The sequence below is a fragment of the Theobroma cacao genome, chromosome 5, assembly GCF_000208745.1.
Source record: "Theobroma cacao cultivar B97-61/B2 chromosome 5, Criollo_cocoa_genome_V2, whole genome shotgun sequence".
Lineage (NCBI taxonomy): Eukaryota > Viridiplantae > Streptophyta > Magnoliopsida > Malvales > Malvaceae > Theobroma > Theobroma cacao.
This window is the reverse complement of record NC_030854.1, coordinates 33,770,385-33,791,656: the sequence shown is the minus strand read 5'-3', so window position 1 is coordinate 33,791,656 and position 21,272 is coordinate 33,770,385. Positions and strand designations below refer to the sequence as shown.

Sequence of the window (21,272 nt, the reverse complement as noted above, 5' to 3'; positions counted from 1 at the left end):
TTTTTCTTTTCTTCTTTTAAAAATACAAGAAATTTTTTATTTTTATTTCAAAATATCCTCATTTGTTAAAAATAATTACAATATTACCCTCTAAAAAAATACATTCTATGATAATTTTAACAAAAATTATAACTTATAAAAAAAAATTTACCAAACAATTTTAACTTAATTTTAAAAGTTATTATTTTTCATAAGAGCTTCATAATATCTTTTAAGTTAAAAAAACTTAAACCAAACAAACTCTAAAAATATATATAATAATTATTATATTTCTTATAAATTAACACAATAGATAAAGTATATATATTAAAAAATATTACAAGTTAATTAAAAATCATAATTTTATAAATTAATTTAATTAATAATCTAAGTTTGTTTTTAATTACATAAAATTAAAAATAAAATAAATTTGAGTATCGAGTATCTGAATCTGATATTGACAATAAAATTAGTATCTAAATTTTATCTGAATCTAATTATAAAATACCCTAACTTTATATAATTGGATTAGAACATATTCCTCTAACAAAATACCCATTACCGTTGCTAGTGATATCCTTGAAGACTGGCCCAAAACTTGTACACGGAGGATGGATAATTTGTTAACCTTGGGAAATCCGACCCGGAATGACCTGGCCAAGTACATAAACCCTTGAAGTTTGAACTTCAAACCCAGAAACCGAAGAAAGGAAAGGAAATGGCGGAAGACACATTGTATCTTCAACTGCACAAGCTTTCAGCAGTAAACTCAGAGGAAATACTTGACCAAATTCTAACAACTCTCTGGAAAACCCGAAGATCCGGTCTTCGCCCGCCCGACAAGTCTCGGATTCAGTCTTTCCTCTCTCTCCCTTCCCTCCCCGAACTCGACCCCGTAATTTTTTCTTTTTCCCTTCACTTTCGTTTCTTTTCCTCCGTATTTTCTCAGCAACCAAACACGCCCTCTTTCAGTTGCAATTATTACTTTTTAGTGTTTTATTCAGTTTCGATATAATTTTGACTGTTCAGTTTATCTCTTCTTCTTCTTCATTTTTTTTTTTTACTTTCCTTTCCCTTCTTTTTTACCGAGAAGGAAACAGGAATCACGAGAAACCAAACCAGCTGATTTTAATTTGTGTTTTTCGTTTTCTATTTAGTTTTTCAAATATTGCTCATAAGCTAAATCGTATTTAGTTAACAATGAGTACTTAGTTAGAATGTCATACAGCCTGCATTGTATTATTCACATTTTTAATTTTTAATATTTCAAAATATCATATATTTTTATGTCTCAATGCACTTTTTCTACTTTCTAATTTCGAAAGGAAAAATAAAAAAGCAAAATAACGACCATAGGGAGTCTAAATTAGTACATACTTTATACCCAAATCGCAATGGATAAATGAATTTTTTTTTTCTGTTTGTAGTGATAATTGATATATGAATGATGACGTGTAGAAAAATGTGATGAATAGGTATTGGCATGTCTACGTTCGCTAATCAGGAAATGTGTGCATGAAAATTTCAATGGCGATGATCTTCTGAAGCTGTTTCCACCTGATTTGCCACTTGATTTGCAAAGCACTCTAATTCTGTTGTTTCAGAAATATCAAAGTCAGTGGAAGGAAGAAATATCGAAAGAACAGGTAAGTGGTAACGTCTTTCTAGTGTGTTCTACAAAATTAATGATATTGTGTCTCTGTTTGATGCTATATGAATGTGCATTGGTGGTTGAGGGTTACCATAGCACATGTTGCACATTTAGGATGTTCCGGATTCATTGTTATCCAAATTGAATTCATTCAGTTCCATTCAATGTAAATGGAGGATATTTAAGTTAAATTATTGGTGACTTGTTACCTGTCATATTGAGAAATTGTTGCCAACCAATGTTGCACCTTGAGGATGTTTATGATAGTTATTCAAATAATATTCTAACCCTTTTATTCAATGTAAATAGAGGATATATATATAAGTCGATTCATTAATGGCTTATTACTTTTCACTCACAGCCACTCAAGTCTGAGGGTGTAGCAATTTGTCTGGAAAAGTTTAGGATGGAAGCATTTTCTTTGATGGAGAAAATGGGAGTAAAATTGCCTAGCAAAGCCTTGTGATATAAATCTAATATGCTTTTTAATTACTACTTGTAAACTGTTTATAATAACTAATGAAAGCTATTTTGCTTAGTTATGTAACAGTTATTCTCTCTTTTTTTCTTCTTGGAATTTGCATTGATGTATAATTGTTTGGTTGCCATCTGTTGTTGACATTCACCTTATCCAGCATCCACTGCAAAGGACCAGTCTTTCCTATCAGGTAAAAGCAAGCGCACCGTCATCTTTCGCACCATTGTCATCTTCTGATATTCCAACATCCTTGTGGCCTCGTCAAGATGATCCCATTACCCGCATTAATCTCAGTGATTTTGGGGCTTCTACACCAATCATTGCTGATGCTGCTGGGTCAAATGTGGCTCCCTTGTCAATACAACAGGATGATGGTCCTCCAGACAATCTGGTATATAAATATTATTATTCACTTATTTCCTCTTTATTAAATATAAATAATTAACTAGTGTTCATGTCATTGTACATTTACTTTTCAGCAACTAATTTCACTTCACCAGCTACCTCCTGGATTGCTATGTCTTTGGAATGAGGAAATTTTATGCTGCACTTTATCCCTAACAGTGTCATTAATCCTCAAGTATTCTAAATACATCACTAATTAGTAATAAAAATTTAGGGGAGGGGTGGGGAGGGGGGAGGATTTTGGGTGCAAATGTTTTTCAATCTTCAAATCTGGAAGGTTAATGGAGGATTTTGGTATAATTTGCTTTGTTCAAAGGTATATTCATCTCCTTTCTCTGAAAGTTGAAACCTCTGTCACTTGCGTACACATGCAATGTAAGAATGCTGCTTCTTTTGTTATGGCAGCTGGTTTCAGTTCTCCTACTTGATAGTCTGAGCCTCTCAGGTTAGATAGTGGAAGACTTGGGCTTAATTCTTAACTGAGATTTAATTATCTTTATTCGGATATATGGTTGTCGTCATTTGGCTAATACGTAGGGTTAATTTGAGAGGGAAAGTCTGCGAATAAATAAGTTACTTTACGTAATATTTCTTATATGTTTCATTTTGTTAAGCAATTTCTTATATGTTATGTTTTATGACTTAGTACTGTCATGAAGTGACTTATTTAATTTGGTTATAGGAAGTTCTACCCCGCCTTAAATCAATGACATGGACCATGGAGAATCTCAACTCAGCACCAGCTAATAGAGTGGCTATTATTCATCTTAAGGTATGAATATCATTCTCGACAAAAGTCATCCTGTCTCCATCTGGTAAGTTCTGAGGGCCTCCTCATCATCCTGAGTACCAGAATGGTGCCCTTTTTCTAATATCATGGGTAAACTTATAGTGAGGGACATTTTTAAATATTAAACTGCCAAAAGGGAGTGATATCTCATATTCTGTCTGATATCCTATGTGCAATAAATGTCGAGTAAAAAGAAAACCAGAATTGTTAGAGGATTACCAATGCTTAGAACTTAAGAGTATCAAAAATATAATGAAAAGAAGTTCATGAAGTTGTTATTACCAGGTTAAAAACATGCTCTGATAGTCTATCCTTTGTTCATAGCAAGTGCTTTGCTATGCCTCTCCTTCCAGCTATTCCACATCCCTGAGGAAAAAAGAAGAAAAAAAGCTTTTCCAGTGCCCTGGTTCCCACCGTTCCTCATTCCTGAATCCCTATCTCCTACTAATTATCAGCTTTAGGAAAATGTGATGTGTCAGCTGATGCACCGAGTGAAGCCATAAAAGCCAATGCCACTTATCACTGCCAGATGAAGCCAGATCAAGTGAATTCTTTCATGAATTTGTCTTTCCAACTTTAGACATAATAATGCATGCTACAGGTTATAATATTGGTTAAGAAATGTTTTTGCCTGCTGGTTACCATCACTTCCTTCTGTTAAATTGTTTGATCCATATTAATTTACCCATTACTATTAGCTTCATCAGATGGGTTGGGCTTATTTTGTCACTTAGCTGAGGAGCTACCACTTTCTTGACTTTTTTCCCTGTTTTAATATGAGATGGTAAAAACCCTGTTGAATGTGCATGAATTCCTCTAAATTGACAGTTACTTTGCGGTAAGGTTATCCTTGCACTGTTTCTGTTAGAACAAAGGCCAAAACTGCAAATCCTCTGTGATTGAAAAGTACGTTCTTTAGTTGATCCATACGGCCTTTCTGCTGATGAGAGATTTGCTGTAACTTTCCAAGTTTCTCATCCATTTAAGTTTCTAGATTCTTGTTCCTGTTAATCATTGTTTTCTTGTACTGATGGGCAGCTCCAAGATTACACCAAGTCTGCTTCAGGAGAGATGGAAGTGAAGTTTCAGCTGACTAAAGACACACTGGAAGCTATATTGAGATCAATGACTTATATCAGTGAACAACTCTCAAGGATGGTAAGAATGCCTTTCTGTACCTTGATATGGAACTTAAGGTCACCAAGAAGAGTTTAGAGATTTAGGAACTCCAGTTTTGGGTGTTTAATGCGTGCCTCAAGTGCCATTGAATGCTACTTGTCATGTTTATGGTTTTAAAACCTTTTAGCTAGCCCCACTTCACTAGTTTACCACCCAAGCATAGAAATGATTGTATTTGGAAAATATGTCTTGAATTTTTGTTCATTTTACTCTCTTAATAACTGTGTTATTTGTGTATTCTTGAGAAAATGGTATACCTAGTGTGTTTATTTGTCTTCTTTGGCAGGCTGAGCCGTCCTTGGAGCCGACACAAAAAAAGCCAAAGCAATAGGACTGTGCAGTCTTAGTTTGTTTCTTTTCTCTTTCTTGTTTTATGCCAATTATCTATAGAATCATGTATAATTATCACCCAATCATGTATGCCAATTATCTAACATGTTCTCAAGAACGAGCTAGAATTCATCTTAGCATGCATGTTGTTGACTGTTGACAATCTCAATTGCAATTCTTCCTTTCATAGATGAACTCTACTCTCTCTCTCTCCCAACATGAAGAGCATTTGGTTCTCAGGTTACCTGTACCTAATTAGATCCCTTTCCGATGTCGTTGATAAAACCACCTCTCTCCCAGAGTTTCAAACCCAAAATCTGATAAAAAAATTGTAAAATATTTGTCATCGAGGTGAAGGAAATTGATTTAAGTATATTGAATGAATTCACGTGCATGATGTGAATGGGCTCTGCTTTGGAGTATGAGTTATAGATAAACCGGCCGAAATAGCACTGTTCTATTGCTTACAGTGATTCATTTGATTCTTTTTTTCTAATAAAAAAATATTGTTAGTCACATAAAAAATTACGTAAGACTCTGAATTCCAAGCATTTCCAATCTCTAAAGATAAAAGAAGTAAAGTTGGCTGCCGACCCTGGAGAATGGAAAGTGACCCCCAAATATTAGCAGCCGAAGTCGGCTGTTGTACCAAAAAGATGTGCAACAAACCTTTGCATAACACTTTATTCAACTCTGGTGCCTTTCCTATTGCTTTGTGAGTGCTGAAGCAGTCAGCTTCATATTTACTTTTTTGGGTTCTCTTTTTGCCGGTAAAGCTCAAAACTTAAGCAATTAGTTTTGTTCATGTCCACAGTAAGAGGTCATGTTGACACTATCAGATTGTAAGCTTCATAAGCTTTGAGGCTTGGAGCAGTCTAGCTGGCATGAATCTTGTTCATCAGAAAAGAAAAATCCATTTCTTAAGAAATAAGTAGAGAGACCAAATCTTAGGATGGGGAGACAAGATAGATCTTTGCTTTGCTGAAAAGATAGAAGATCATAGATATTCTCAAAAGATTCCTTTACCAAATCTTAGAAGAAGCACACAGATCACATATTCCTCTCAACAAACGGGCAAACTGAATTTTGAGCTGGAAAAGCTGCCAGCCTGATCCCATGTTTTCCACTTTCCAGAGTCCAAAGTCCAGACCAGAATGAGTTCATTTTCTTTTTCCTGTTCTTAACCAAAACAAACATGCTTAGACAGGCAGGCACGTCTCTCTACTCATTGCAACCTTTGGTAGACAGCTTGACATGTATTTTCTAACGCAAAAAGGAAACATGTGGATTGATTCTTTCCATTGCGAGACTGATGACCAAAACCTCTAAGATATTCATAAGACCATGACAACTTTCTTTGATGCTGATTATAAGAGTTAGGGGACCTACATGAACAATCTGCAGGTAATTGAACTTTTTCCTGAGAGACTGGCCTAGTAGAGGGTAAGACCAGGATCATCTCGCTCCCTCCGGGTGTGATATAAATCACGAAACAAAAACGATACATATACATTTATAAGGAGAAATATGGAAAAATATGTGAAAACAAATGCACAAATATATTAGAATTGAACACTTCATCTCTTCTACAACCAAAATATAATTTACAAAATATTCAAGGACAAAAATCAATCGAAAACTTCAAATTGCCTCACTTGAAAGGCAGAAAAAACCAAAAAAGAAGAAAAAAATGAAATCAAACTTCAAGAAATCAAACCAAAGGTCATTCTTGAAGAAATCAAATCAATCAATCAAAAACTCAACAGAACGTGACTACCATTAATCAAAAACATGATGGTAACCAAACTAGAAAACCCAAAAACTCAACTCTGCAAAGGAGGGGGAGAAAAAGAACCATAGAAGAAAACTCAAACAGCCAAACTCTCTACTTTACTTTCTTTCTGGACTATGTTTCATTGCTGTCATTCAGAATCACTGGAGCTTGAGCTGGAACTAGAACTTGAGTCATGAGATTTTGCCTTCTTACCTTTATGGTCGGATATGCTCAGACTTGATTTTTCAGAGGCTTCTTCATATTCATTTTTTGCTTCACCAGCAGCACTATCACTGCTTTCTTGAATACCAGATACTACATTGCTAACTTCAATCTCTTTAGTAGAAACCACATCATGCCCCTCTACTTCTGATGATCCATTCCCTAAGTCCAATGAGTGTGGCAGCTCAGTTGGATTAGATTCTGGGACTTGTTGTAAAGCACTGTGTATATCCTCCAGAGATCTTGCATCGACAACAGGTAACTTTGAATTGGTATCTGCGGGATCCTGCTGATTATCAATCATACTTGGAAGAATGACTTTCACAACATCTACTCCATCATGAAGTTGCTTAAAAGCCAAATCAATATCTTCCACTGATCTGGCTTCAAGAACAGGCAGCTCCACATTGGTCTCAGTCTTTATATCTTCTGGTAACATGGCAGATTCACCATAGCCAACATGAGATAACTCTGGTAAACCAATTTCCTTGACATTAAAGTCCCCAACTGTATCCAATTCTGAAAGTATTCCTTCATCAATCTCTTTAATCTCATCAACCTCTTCACTGATATTTTCATCATCAACATGAGTGGCATATACTTCTGCTGCATAATTAAAGTGTTCTGATGCCTCTTTGGGGCCCTCACTTTCAATTTCGTTTAGGATCTTGTATTTCAAATCTTCTCGATTGATTGGCAACGTATGTTCAGGACTTTCAACAGGAAAAGAAGTCGGCTCTGAAGTTATGGAAGAGAAATTTGTTGATAGGATGTCCTTCGAATCATGAACTTCATGTACATTTACATCATCGTTGACAATGTCTACTCCCCCTCTAGACTCAGTTGCAAAGATCGATTGTTCCTGAATCAGAGTGGCCAAAGCCAGTTTCGATATCACCAATTTAAATTATTTAGGATGTATTCTTCAGAAGGATACATTGTGTGAAATGCAAGGAACAGTAGTGCCATGTCTATCAAGCGCACTAGCAGATATATAAAAGGGATGCATGTGAAAGTAACAGAAGCAAACAAATTCAACTCCTGATAAAACAGCTAGATCCAAGGAAATACTAATATATAATGCAGGAAAATTGCTTAAATACCACAGAATTTAACCAAACAATAAGAACATTTCATATCGGGTAATTCAATCACCCAGCCCAATGAAATCTTAATAGCTGTAAATAATGAGTATCACATAATCTATGTTTAGTTAGCTATTTCGACATCATTATTCAACACAAAAATAAATTTCATTGCTATCAACTTGACTCATTTCTGGTGCTGGTACATCTAACACTAAAGAGGAAGGAAAATTCTGTTGTAGATAAAGAAGGAAAAGGAAAGGAAATAAAGAAACATCGAACAAAACAAAACAAGATAAATTATCATTATACTTCTATTGAACTGTAAGCTCCCAAATATATTCATAACAGGGAGAACTTTGTTTAAAGAGGCCAAAATAAGCACTGGCATTTAATAAATGAAATAAATTATTGAAGAAAAATTTTGCAAAAGAAATAATAAGTTTGCTCTTCAAAGAAGTATGGCAATTCATCCAGGGGAAGAAATCCAAACAAATAGAAGAAATACTTGCATGACATACCTCAAGCTTATCGTGGACATCAATGGGTGGTTCATCTGAAGATTTATCAGACCAAGACAGCTGCTTCTCCGCTTCTGGTGAAGAGTTTTCTCTAGAAGGCACGTCTTGATAACTAGAGCCTGAAGGAATTTCCTCCACATCCATATCAAGGTCGAGACCAGTATCAATCTTAGAACCAGAACATAATGATTGAACTTGATCCATTTCAGGATCCTTTTTATCCTCCTCTATGACATCAGCCTCTGAAGAGTGAACTACTGGAGCCACCACTTCATGACCTGATGATTCCTCTGGTGTGGATGAACTTACATCATTGGAAGGCATATGCTGGCAACTTAAAGCTGAGGAAGACAACTCCTCGCCCTTGTCATGGTCGCCATCAACATCAAGACTTGCATCAGCGTTTGATGAATACATTTGATCACATTCAGTCTGGTTGATTTCTTCCTTAGGCATAACAGTGCCCTCTACTAAGTTATCCTCTGATGAACTTGATGAATGAATTTCATCTTGCTCAAGCTGAGTGTCTTCTTTATCAACTGCATGATGATCTACAGGTTCGGCCTCTGAAGATTCGTAAGGGTGCATTGGATGCAGTTGTTCCTCTGGTGAAGAATCCAACACCTCATTAATACCTTGGTCAACCCCAAGAGTTGTCTCAGCACCAAGGCTTGATAACTCCACTTGATTCTGATTAAAGCTTTCTTCCTTAACTAGGACATCCTCCAGCAATCCCTCGTCCAAAGATGATGACCCTGCACCTGTTGAAACGTGTTCGACCTCGACCACAGGTTCAGCCACCATTGATACATTATGATCAGCAGAAGCAGAAGAAACCCCTGATGAACCAGCATGCGTAACATCATGCTCACTAATCTCTGGCAGATCCCTTGACCTTGGTTCATTTTCAATAAGCAAATTTGAGGATGCTGCATGCATCTCTTCAAAACTAGAAGCGCCCCGCTCAGTTGTTTCACCATGCCCCTCAAGTTCCTTATCAGTAGGCTCAACCAACATTGAGGGTGAACCTATTTCAGATATCTCAGCTTGTGTGTCAGATGAGACTGACACAAAGGAGAGGAGCTTCTCAACTGATGAAGGACTTGAATCATAAACAGGCTCCCTATGTTGAATATCATCCACCACCCTACTTGTAAAATGGAGCTCTGACTCCTCAAATGAAGGTTGTGTAGAAATGCCAGATTCTTTAATGTCATGATCCGTGAGTTCAAAACCTGCAGATCCTTCTCTTTTGACATCGGATATCTTTTCATCTATTTCTGATAATGATGACAAACTTGCTCTACTGCTGTGATCCTCCTCAACCGGCTCTGTTCTTGGATAAATTTCGTTTGCATTGAGTTCCACATTAGTAGTTGCTCCAGCTTCAGACAAACTTGATTCCATTTCCAGCTGACTTTCTCCATCTCCCAATGTGATCTCAACCACATCATGGTGAACATCTCTATCCTCAGCTTCATCAACATCCGCAGATGATTGGCTCTCTTGTTCATCACGGACAGAAGCATGATCTCCATTCAAGATCAGTTCAGTTTCTTGAGAAACATCTTGCTCATTTGGCTTGTTGTCCTCCTCATCCACAATAGAACTCACTGATTCAGTATCAGGAACAGAACTCAACTTCGACTCACTAACTTCACTTGACTGCCTCTGGAATGAGGAAGGGCTAGCTCCTTCTGTCACTAACCGCTCTGGCACAAAATAAGGTTTCCACTTAAGCTCTTGCCGAGGAACACCCAAAGATGATGGTCCCACATTGAAGCTTTCGTGTCGTCGAAAGAAGGCTTCCCTTTGGGAAACTGTTTCCCTTTGATTAAAACCTGAAAACTCTTCTTGAAAACTGTCTCCTTTAAGATCAGGTTTTTCCTCGCTCGAGTCATAAGGAAGATCAAACGGGTTTCTTCTTGGCTGCAAAATGGATGGAGCTGACCCAGGAATAGGAGGTAACCCTAGGTCATCATGGGCATCATAAGGAAGATCAAATGGGTTACGTCTTGTTGTAGAAATTGGTGCGATGTTTAAGGGAATATCAGCACTATCTAAGTCTATTAGATTCTTCTCTGCCATCAATCTCATGTTTTTACGGGCTCTTCTCCTTGCAATAAGATTCTCCAATCGTTGGTTTCTTTCAAGCTCAGAAGTCCCCAAATCCATGAGATTCTTCTGATCATCCTCTGTCCATTTAATTGCAGATTTACTCTCATCCTCTTTATCTCCCTTTGCTCCTTCTTCCTCATCCTCATCCTCCTCCTCCTCATCATCATTATCTTCTTCTCCCTGGTTTTCTGACTCATCTGACTCAACACTTTCATCATTACTACTACCATGAGAGCTCTCTGAGGCAGCATCAGAACCATCATGAGACATCTGAGCAGGCTGCGGAGCTTCTGAGCCCAAAAGCGGATGCAATTCATCAAGCATTGGAATTATATCTGCCATAGAAGCATCAGGAGAGGAACTCTCAGCACCATCGGAACCAGAGTCCATAGATTCATCATCATCATCATCACGATCATCACCGTCCTCATCATCCCCAACACGCTTCCAAGATGACACCAGAGAAGCATCCAATTCATCACCCCTCAGTATATCACTGAAATCTGCTGCGAGTTTACCATTCGCCACATTAAGATTTCTATCTCCTACTTCATCTGCCAAAAGATGTCCATCCTCTGCAGCCTTCCCTGCACTCAACACACCTTCACTTCCTAGAATCTCCTCCTGAATTTCTCTCTTCTTCTTCACCAATGTATCATTCATTGTTCCCTCCACTTCATCAACCACCCCATTCTCACAATGAATATCCCTAGAATCCAAATCCTCATCAACCAATGGCTTATAACGAACAGAACCATCATCCTCCTCAACTTCACTGACCTCATTATCAACCAAACTAACTTTCTCATCCGCATTCTCTACTATATCCCACCTCTTCCCTACATGTCTTTCTACAACAAAATGATCATCACCAACATCTCTCTCAACAACCGTATCATCCTCAGTAACCTTAGTTTTCAATGATGAAACCTCATGACTAACTTTCTCTTCTTCTTCCTTTTCATCGATTTCAGGTATGTTTGGTGACCCGAAACTCAAAAGCGTACCAAGCAAAACAGCAGTGCAAACCAAAACAGGAGATGCAGTAACCAAAACAGAAAACAACAAAGGAAATGATCTATACAAAAATATCAAAAAGCAAACCAAACCAACCAAAAATGGATGATTCCGAACCGATCTATAACATGTTTTAACTGATTTCACCATAAGTTTCCTAACAATAACTCCAAATTCCAATCTCTCAAGCCCCATCTCCCTCTCTATATATATATAAATTTATTTCTTCTCAATTTTGCAATCTGTTTCAATAAAAAAAAAAAAGAAACCAATTATAAACAAAACAATTAATTGGATCCAAAGGAAACAAATTTATCACAAAATTTTAGTGTAAACTCACCTTAGAAGTATAATTAAATAAAACAGAGAGCAACCAAATGAAGAGAACCCAACACCTGAAAAGAAAAAATTAAGAGTTTTTGAGTGATGAAATTGCTAAATAAACAAAAAAGGAAGGAAATTTACATTAAAAGAAGGAATTTTTTAAGCAAAGCTGAAAATTTTCCTATCACATAAAATTTAAAGCTTTCAAGCAAGAGATCAAAAACTCAACAATACCTGGAAATGTCCAGAAACCTGGATGCCTTTGAAGCTTGGGAAATTAAAACTGAAGGGAATTCTGAAAATGGGTTAAATACACAGAGATCAAAAATTAAAAAGAAAAAAAAAGAGAGATCAAAAATGGAATCCTCTGTTTTTCTCTTTTCTGCTCTGTTGTTCCTCCTTCTTTTTGCTTACTTTTTTGGCTTAGCAACAGCTGTGAAGTTGTAATGGGTTTGCTTCTTTTCTCAATTCAATTCTTCTGCTTTAAGAGAGAGAGAGAGATAGAGGAAATGGGGTGGCACAAAAGCAAGAGAAAGAAAGAGGAAGATTGAAAAAGAAGGGAAGAAAGTTCCCATTATATTCTGCTTTTGTTTTTCTTATGTTCCTTTTTCTTGTTACTACTTTCCCCTTTTTTTTTCTCTCATTTTAATTAATTATCATGAATTTTTAATTAGATCAGAGTCCAAATTCCAATATGGTTTAGCTTTGAATTTAAAAGGAAAAATAAAGGGTTGAAGGTGGCTTATCCTTCCAATAAATGATGTAAGGTTACCTGTTAATCATGATTTATTGGTCTAAGTTGTTATGTAAATACTACTAACTTTGGCCATTGATTGGAGATCTGTTAATGATGATTTCTTCAGCATATGACTAAGAATGAAAGTGTTATTATTATTATTATATTATATTTATCTTGTATTAACATATTTTATAGCTGGTGACCACATTAAGAAAGAAATACTATACTGGTATTTTATTAGCAACACCGGCCTTATTAAAGTATAAACTAGACCAAATGAATTATTCTAATGCAGTGTGGATTGTGCCATGATGATTACTACATCTGGTAAAGAGAATTTTATTCTTTGCTTGCTTTCTTCACAAAGTTTGCCTGTTTGGACCTCTGTTCCCATAGATTTATTGTTTGTGAAGCAGTTTTTGGGGGAAAGCTTGTACTCTTCTTTTTTTAAAAAAAATTTTATTTAAACATTTAATTTAATAATAGATGTATTCAATAAGTTAAGTTGATTTTTAATTTTCAAATAAAATAATTTTTCTCGAAGTAACATGGACATGCTCAAAAAAATTTTGAGATAATACTTACAAAAATTTTTGAATTATTTATGAAAAGTGATATAAATTTTTATTTTTTATTTATATTTAATTTATTTTATATTTTATTTTGAGTCAAATAAGTTTTTATAATTACGGTTTACTAACTGTCATTAGTCAAAACATCACTTACTATTTTTATATCACATTGTGCTAAGGTGATATATTTATATGACATGATGATATGGTCACGTGACATTTTTACCTTTTACGTCAGTTTTATATCAACCATTAATTATAAAGATTTGTTTAATCCAAAATAAACATTTAAAAATTTAATTAGATGCGATAATTTATTTAAATTTTTTTAACTAGATATTTAACGTAATCTTCAAAATAAAAATTTGATTTCAAATTCAGAAAATCAAATGTTTCCAAATATTTGAAAATCTCATAGAATCAAAATGAATCAATTTAATTATGAGTTTCAGTATTTGGATAAGTATCTAAATGATACCATATGGTTGGGAGGTGGAAATTGAATGAGCTCTTTTGAAGAAGTCTTCTCTGTGATATCACACAGGATATTTTTCAAAACTTAAAATAAATAATAATTTATACAATCCCTTGAAACTCTTGATTGATTGCTCAATCATATATATATTAAAAATTATATTCCATGTAAATGCTTCAGTTATTTAATTTGTCAATTAAGATCAAGAAATGGTATTAAATTAATGAAATAAATCTAAGTGATTAGTGGTAATGATCACATGACTTGATCATAATCTCATACTATTTTCATAAAATATAATATTAAATGAAAGTGGTAAATTTTCATCAATTTCTTTATTTTATGTTCAAAAATGAACAAATTTAAAAAAAATACAGTGACAAAATTTAATGTTGATTTCTTGATTGGTTAAGTAGAAAAGAAAAGAAAAAGACTTAATTTACTTGTTTAATTATACAAATGGAAGGAGTCAATTCAGGTCCTACATCATTGTGACTGCAAATTAGTAGTTACCTTGAACACATGGGTTATGGAATTTATTTGTGAGATTTGGTAAGAATCAATTAACTAACTAAAAATAGCTTAAGGATGAAGACAAGGTGGAATGGGACATGATTTATGGTGGAATTAAATGAACTAATTTGAAAAATATTACCTTTGGTTTCACATATAATTTAAAATCTTTTTTTTTTTGTTGTGAATGTTACTATTAATTAATTCAATTGAACATCAAGCAAGATTCAAAGACTTTTTAAAGCAAAAGTGAAGATAAAGAAATATGCATAAGTCTTGGTTGATGGAGGGAAAGTGCAAAGAAAATTAAGTTTTATTTAATTTGATAATATAGGGTTTAGGTACTCTATATTTGATAATGAGATGAATTCGGTAAGATTTTTAATATTTATATCGGATTCGTATAGGTTTAGAGTATCATTTTTATTTAATGCTTCGATTATTATACTTTACCAACAACTTTTGGCTCATTTAGTTTACAAAATATGCATGTATCACCCACCTAAACTCACATTCTTATCATAGAAGATAGAACAGGTTCTAAAACTAAATGAAGTTGTACTTTTAAAAAAAAAAAAAAACTAAATGAAGTTGTAAGTAGTAACACTGAAATATCTCTTAGAACAAAAAAAGGAAGAAAATGGCCTTGCATTACATACTCAAGGGAGTTGATAAACTTTTTACTTTATAGTCTCATCACTTGCAAACTTTACTTAAACTTTGGGTTTTCTTTTTTTTTTTTTTCTAATATGACAAAAAAATGGGGCAGAGAAGGGCACCTGCCATGTGCAAAAGAAGCACAGAAAGATAAATGGGGGACCTATTTTTTGTTTCTACTTTCTAGCAGAACTTTTCTTGAGTTCATTTTCTTCCAAAATGCAAATTATAGTACATATTGCTTTGAGATCTTTTGGCTTGTCAGCAAGCTTTAGAAAAACTTTTGCTACCTCTGATTGTCATTTTCTTGTCTAGAAGCACTTGAAATTTCAAACACTGAAGTCTACTCTTAGTCTGCATGATGACTCTTCTGTTCAATACTACTAAGAGGAAGGGAAAAAAATGGAAGATAAGGCTGCATCCATGAGTCATTCCCATCAAAACAAAATAATCTTGCATTGGAGAAATCAGTTGATATTGGTGTGAAAGTCTATTTTCCTTCACAGCTGAGGTTTGTCTGTAACTATGAAAGCTTGAGCTGTCTAATGCAATTAGTCAGTTGGATGCATAAAAGATTGAATCCAGGCAACCATCTGCATTAGATATTTGACTGCTCAAAATTTGAAAGAAGAATGATTTTAACTAGAATTCCGGATTACGTCCATGCCAACTTTGCTTATTGTACTTGTTTTGCTATTGCTGCTTCACCCACTGCAACATCTTTGCATCCGAGTGACAGCTTTCGTGTCTTCTCATCAATATGCTCCAAATTTGAAGGAGTTGCTTCATCACCAGATAATAATCCAACTTTATCTGAAGCATTAGAATAGTGGTCTAAGTCCAGTGACTCTAACTGATGTGATTTGGACAGAACTGATGATGGATAAGGTGGTGATGTACAACTAGAGTCCAGGACATTTGACTTTTTAATGTCATCCTCCTTCATCTGTTGGGCATATGCTTGATAATCAAATCCAGCAGTGTTTCTCCCACCAAATGCAACATCAAGCTTATCCAAATCAAAAACTTCTTCAATAATTTTCTGGCTCTTTGGATCATCAGAATAGACAAATTTCACTTTCTTGTATGTCTTAGGCTCAAGGAATGGCTTCACTATCTGCCACAAAGTTTCAATCCATTAAAATCATATGAACACTATGTAAACAATGAGCATATCCAAGTTCATAGATAGTGAAGGTGAGACAAAAAGGAACCACCGAAACCCAAAAAAAAAAAAGGTTGTATGACAGACAAACAGATCATAGGTTTCTTAATTCTCATTGAAGTTCAAATAAGCCACTTAATGCATATATCATGCCAAATTCGATGAGCTGTAGAAAAGCAAAAGGACTACATGTTACAACATCTGAAGCAAATCCTTGTCTTTCATTTCTTGATAGGAGGACCTTAAATAAGTATCCCTAAGACTAGGGAGAGAATAAAGAACAAAGACAATAGACTGTGGAGCAACAAATTTTGGCATGTTTACAACATCTAATTGCTTTTTGGAATTTAACAAATTTAAATGGGTTATAATAGCACCCAACATAGGGCTTACCAAATTATCTTGTTTAGGCTATTACTCTGGCATCTCTCATGGACGGTCTAGCTAAGGTGTCACAAAACAGGTATCCACAAACAAATGTGAGCATAAGAATATAAAGAACAAATGCATGTGTGGATACTAGTGTCCATATCATTACAAGGTTAATATAGGGTTAGAGAAAATATACATATCAAGTCACCTGGTTGATCAAAATTACTTAGTCAAGGCAACATTCTAACTCAAAATGAGAAGATTAAATGAAGGATAAGAAAGTAATAACATACTGTCCAGAAAGATTCAAATATTTTTGGGGGATTATAGAGGATTCCTAGGCCCAGTCTCTCGGGATAGTGGTTCTGCAAGATATGAGCTGTTTCCCGAGTCACCTTAACAGATATGCTTGACATACCCCACCTTTGGAAATCAACAAGCCAAACCATCTGCTCCTGATCTTGGGTCAAATTCATTATGGCATTTTCCATGCAATAAACCAAGTATTTGATCTGCCCTGATGTTGAGTTTGTATTCTGAAAAGGGCAACTTGTCCAAACACATCATAATCGTTATGATAAAGAAAACTAGAATTGTAACATATGCAAAGCAGGATAATTCCAGCAACTGGTACCTGGAAACCAGGTCTCATGACAAGAACCGGCCTCCCAAGTTTGTCACAGTAATTAGCTCTGTAAATTTTTCCTGTCTCAGCTTCATGAGCAATATCTTCCTATAGCACAACAAAAACGTAGTCTCAGCAAGAAACTGATAAATGCAACTTACACCTGTTACTAACTTCACAACCAAGTGGGGAAGTGTAGGGCTGCCAAGAAGCACAAGCTCCCAGGTATCCATTAATTATAGTCAAACATCAGACTCCCAAAGATATTAATTTGTGAAACAAAACAAATTATCCTATAATTTCAACCCCGACCACCCAGGGGCACAGCATGGAAAGGCAATGAAATATCCATATCATGAGAACTAGAGAGGGATAGGAAGTTGAGTTAAAAACCATCTGAGCATCCCTTATACAGTAGCAAAGTAATAATTGTCAAAAGATCCAATGTGAGGCAATCAAACAGCTCAAGCAAACCACATATAATCACTAACAATAACTTAGTAATTTCTCCACTGTTTATTCTTCAGAAGTGTGTGCATTTGTGAATACTTAAGAAATCTAAAATTTAATGCAAAAAAATTCAGTTGGAAAGAACAGAATGCATACCCATCGGATCTTCTCTGGCTTGTATTGAAGTCTCCACTTCAATGTTTCTTTTAACATTTTGCTTGCCTTTTTTGTACTCCAGTTCCTTGCTCTGAGGTATCTTGATATTGATGCATCCGAACAAAGGACCGGCAGCTTGTCAGCTATTGGGCCAATTAGTTTTCTGACATCATCAATCTGGAGTGAAGGGGAGTCAATTAGTTGGAACTTCGACAGTTCAGTTTATGAGAATTTGACTTAACCTCTCGGTAGAAACTCTTATTAGATTAAATTTTTGCAAACTACCTCTTCAGCAGAAACAAAGTTTAAGATCACACTGTAAGATTATGGTTGCTATTAGGATTAGAAAAAAATTAAAAACATATTTTTTTGAAGAATTACGGTGCACTGGTTTGGTTGACGGAAACATGCAAAAGCTGAGAAGAAGTTAATAAGAATTCCACTCTATTCCTTCTTCTATGTAGTTAAGCTTATCTCTGCAACTTGATATATGCAATTCCAACTTACATCTTTCATAAAATATTGTCCCCAATATTTACATCATTATCCAGTGGGACAAGGCTTAATTTGTTGTTATATAATAATCGATATATTTGTCTTGTTTGAATATTACAATCCTGTACCCCATAACCAAACATAACAAATGCATGAAAACTAGTTCTAGTATAACATGACATTAGTTAAGTGATTTAAGTGTTACATCCTTTTGGCTTTCCATATGCTAAGAGAATGGGTTCTAATATCTGGCATTTGGATTGGAGGCAAGAGATGACATTGCAATTCAATTACAATTGTCATTTTCTACATTCCTACTGAAAATTATAATTTTATAACCTATTTTTAAATTCTTCAAATTATACCTTGTCAGCATGGGGAATTGGTATATCGAGACTCTGAAGGCTCAGAGATTCTTATAAGTAGACTTTGAGGCTCTTTCACCTCCACAAAATGAGATGCATTTTGATTTTACACTGAATTGTTTTTGACAACTAAGGGCAACAGCCTAGCATAGCCACACCTACGTAGAAGTACTACTCTGGATGTTCAATTGAAATCACTTTGGGAGATATCTAATATAACAAAGACATAAATATATCTTGATTTCAATAATCTTTTGCTTTGAGTTTTTTGCACCTCTTTCTTCAGAATAACAATTTGTTTTACCCAATTTTCATTTTCTCTGCTATAGAACCTTTAAGGCAGAGCTTATCTCTTGTCACAGTAAATCATATAGTAGACATCAACAAGCTTATAAGCTTCCATGTGATGAGAAGTGATCACGAGTTCATGACTTATACTACATAAGGAAGAAAATTTCTCATTGCTTTCCGTTCTGAACCTATGACTTAAGCTAATAACAATTCTCTATCACTTGGGTACTGAAAAATTGGATGCTTCATAGAAGACAAGCCCATGCTTATAGCAACAGAGAGATAGAAGCCTTCCTCCATTCTCTTATCAATAGTTGCTAAAGGAACAAGCAAGATTTACAAAGTGATTACTCATCCAGTGACACTAATTAATCAATCAATGATTCACTTCTGAATCCAAAGTCCATTTGGTGGATTAAAGAGAAGCAAAAATAACCTTCTTGTTTGACCAAAAGAAAGAAAAAAAACCTTTCTTGTTTCAAGGATTCAGCTATTAAAAAGTACCTTTGCTTGTTGCTCTTCAGGCAACAAAGACTTGTCTTTTGCACTTCCTTTCAATTGATGCAATGACATTTTCCCAATTTAACAAAGTTGAGCAGGTTGAAATGACAGGTCGGAACCTATACAAAGAATGAACTACATATTAAAGTCAGTAGAATATGGCATTAAAAGAGCTTTCAAATCCCAAAACATATAAAAATTCATAATGGATCTCAAAACTAGGACCAGTCTATGTCATAATTAAACAATCATTAGAATCACCAAACTCTAATAGCAGATACCACAGACTAATGATGAGAAAAACCATAGAATTCTGTGTCCCAACATGCAATACAACGTTTGAAAAAGGACCATATGGTGCAGGGATTTACGCGGGAATAGGCATCCAAAACTCCATATTACTTCACAAAGTTATGAAGCTAATTCATCTTTCAGTTTGTGTGTGTCATTCAATTTAATTCTACATCATAGTACAGGTAACTAGAAAATTAATATCCAAGCAGAGTTTGAAATTTGAGCCGTGTATAAGTGTATTCCCTCCTCCATTATTCAATACATAAACTGTAATCTCATGTAATTGGAGTTCTACATTTATTTGATTATACCTCCAAAATTTATCACGCCATAAAGTCTATGATTAACATCAGCATAAGAAAGAAGAGGGGATGCTACTGTTGCTTGAGAAACCTATCAAAATTTGAAAGATTACAACCCTTTCAATTATTCAATTCCATCTGAAAATTTTTTAATCTCAAAAGTTGCAACTTCTGATATCATGAAGATCCCTTCAAACAAAGTAGAAAATTCGAAAGCATCTCACAAGAATTATATCGAATGATGTTTTGATCATAAACAAAATCATAGAAAACTAAAGGTTTTTCAAAGCAAAAATTCACCTTTGAAGCTGTTCCTCAGCAAGTTTGACTCATTTGATCAAAGAACTTGCCACCAAGAGATGATCATTTCCTGTACCCCAAAGAAAACCCACATCAAAAGAAATTCACGAAAGAAAACAACCCAAAAATGGTTGTGAATGAAATAAAATAGTCTTACACCAAAAAGAAAAAAAAAACAGAAAGAAGGTGGTTGAAACAGTAGAACCAGTTGATATAAAAAGGATAAGAAAAACAGTTACGAGGATTAAAACAACAACAGCAAAAAAGACAAGGAGCTTACGTGCATGGAAAATTGTAGGAGAAGATCTGTGTCTGTTTAAAGATAAATATAAAAAGAAATGAAAAACAAATACGATAATGGGGAGAAACAAGATGGTTGCTTTGGAGTTTGAGTATTTGACCAGTTGGTGGAAGAAGGAGGGAAGGAGGCTCGGTCGGGTTGGGCCGTTATACGTGGCCTGCTGGCTCCCGCCTTACGCCCGAGGCGTTGGACCAATGGCGGCGTAGGTTTCGAGGAGGACGCACGTGTTTGAATTCCTCTTTATGTTTTAAATATCAAATATTGATCGATTGTTATTTTATGATCCAAATTAGACAATTGATTACATACATCACCAAACATCAAACGTAAATAGATAAAGTGTAATTATTTTTAAAAAATTATTTAATTTAAATATAAATATATTATATTTTATTATTATTATTTAAAAAAAAAACAAAACTACAATTGAAAAAAATTAAATCAATTCAAATTTGAATCTTGTACCGATTCATTTAACTATGCAAATATATATATAATTGTTATATATGATCATTATATTGAGATAATAGATAAATGCACCACTAATAAGATTTCAATAATAATGTAATTAATTTGTTTAAAGTGTAACATGTATGTATATCTTATTTTAATTATATGATATAATATGTAAAATTTTTAAATTATTAAAAAATTAAATATTTTTTTTATTTTTATTATATTTAGTTAATTTTTTATATTTTTATTTTATATCAAATAAATATTTATAATTAATAATTAATTAATTAAATATCATTTATTATTTATATTATGTGACACTAGTATGTTATAGTGGATAATGATTATGTGTCACATAACTCTTTTTATT

The 21,272-nt window shown here is 34.5% G+C and overlaps 3 protein-coding genes across 5 annotated transcripts; 1 reads left to right on the top strand and 2 right to left on the bottom strand.

Moving 5' to 3' along the window:
• Positions 563–5,003, top strand: LOC18599743. 2 transcript variants are annotated; one of them, XM_007029834.2, is made up of 6 exons: positions 563–874; positions 1,455–1,625; positions 2,266–2,499; positions 3,196–3,285; positions 4,342–4,461; positions 4,769–5,003. In XM_007029834.2, the coding sequence occupies exons 1-6, from the start codon at positions 698–700 to the stop codon at positions 4,811–4,813; spliced, it is 837 nt and encodes a 278-aa protein (XP_007029896.2). In that variant the 5' UTR covers positions 563–697; the 3' UTR covers positions 4,814–5,003. The 2 variants fall into 2 exon arrangements, with proteins under 2 accessions (XP_007029896.2, XP_017976075.1); XM_018120586.1 differs by lacking the exon at positions 4,769–5,003 and having other exon boundaries at positions 4,342–4,757.
• LOC18599742 lies at positions 6,353–11,791 on the bottom strand. The gene is made up of 2 exons (XM_018121863.1): positions 8,415–11,791; positions 6,353–7,670 (listed from the first exon to the last, which is right to left on the bottom strand). Exons 1-2 carry the CDS (start codon positions 11,742–11,744, stop codon positions 6,735–6,737), a joined length of 4,266 nt encoding a protein of 1,421 aa, XP_017977352.1. The 5' UTR covers positions 11,745–11,791; the 3' UTR covers positions 6,353–6,734.
• Positions 15,235–20,668, bottom strand: LOC18599741 (random slug protein 5). 2 transcript variants are annotated; one of them, XM_007029831.2, is made up of 7 exons: positions 20,426–20,668; positions 20,146–20,215; positions 19,253–19,384; positions 17,598–17,774; positions 17,001–17,099; positions 16,660–16,902; positions 15,235–15,946 (listed from the first exon to the last, which is right to left on the bottom strand). In XM_007029831.2, exons 3-7 carry the CDS (start codon positions 19,319–19,321, stop codon positions 15,506–15,508), a joined length of 1,029 nt encoding a protein of 342 aa, XP_007029893.1. In that variant the 5' UTR covers positions 19,322–19,384; positions 20,146–20,215; positions 20,426–20,668; the 3' UTR covers positions 15,235–15,505. The 2 variants fall into 2 exon arrangements, with proteins under 2 accessions (XP_007029893.1, XP_007029892.1); XM_007029830.2 differs by having other exon boundaries at positions 19,253–19,368.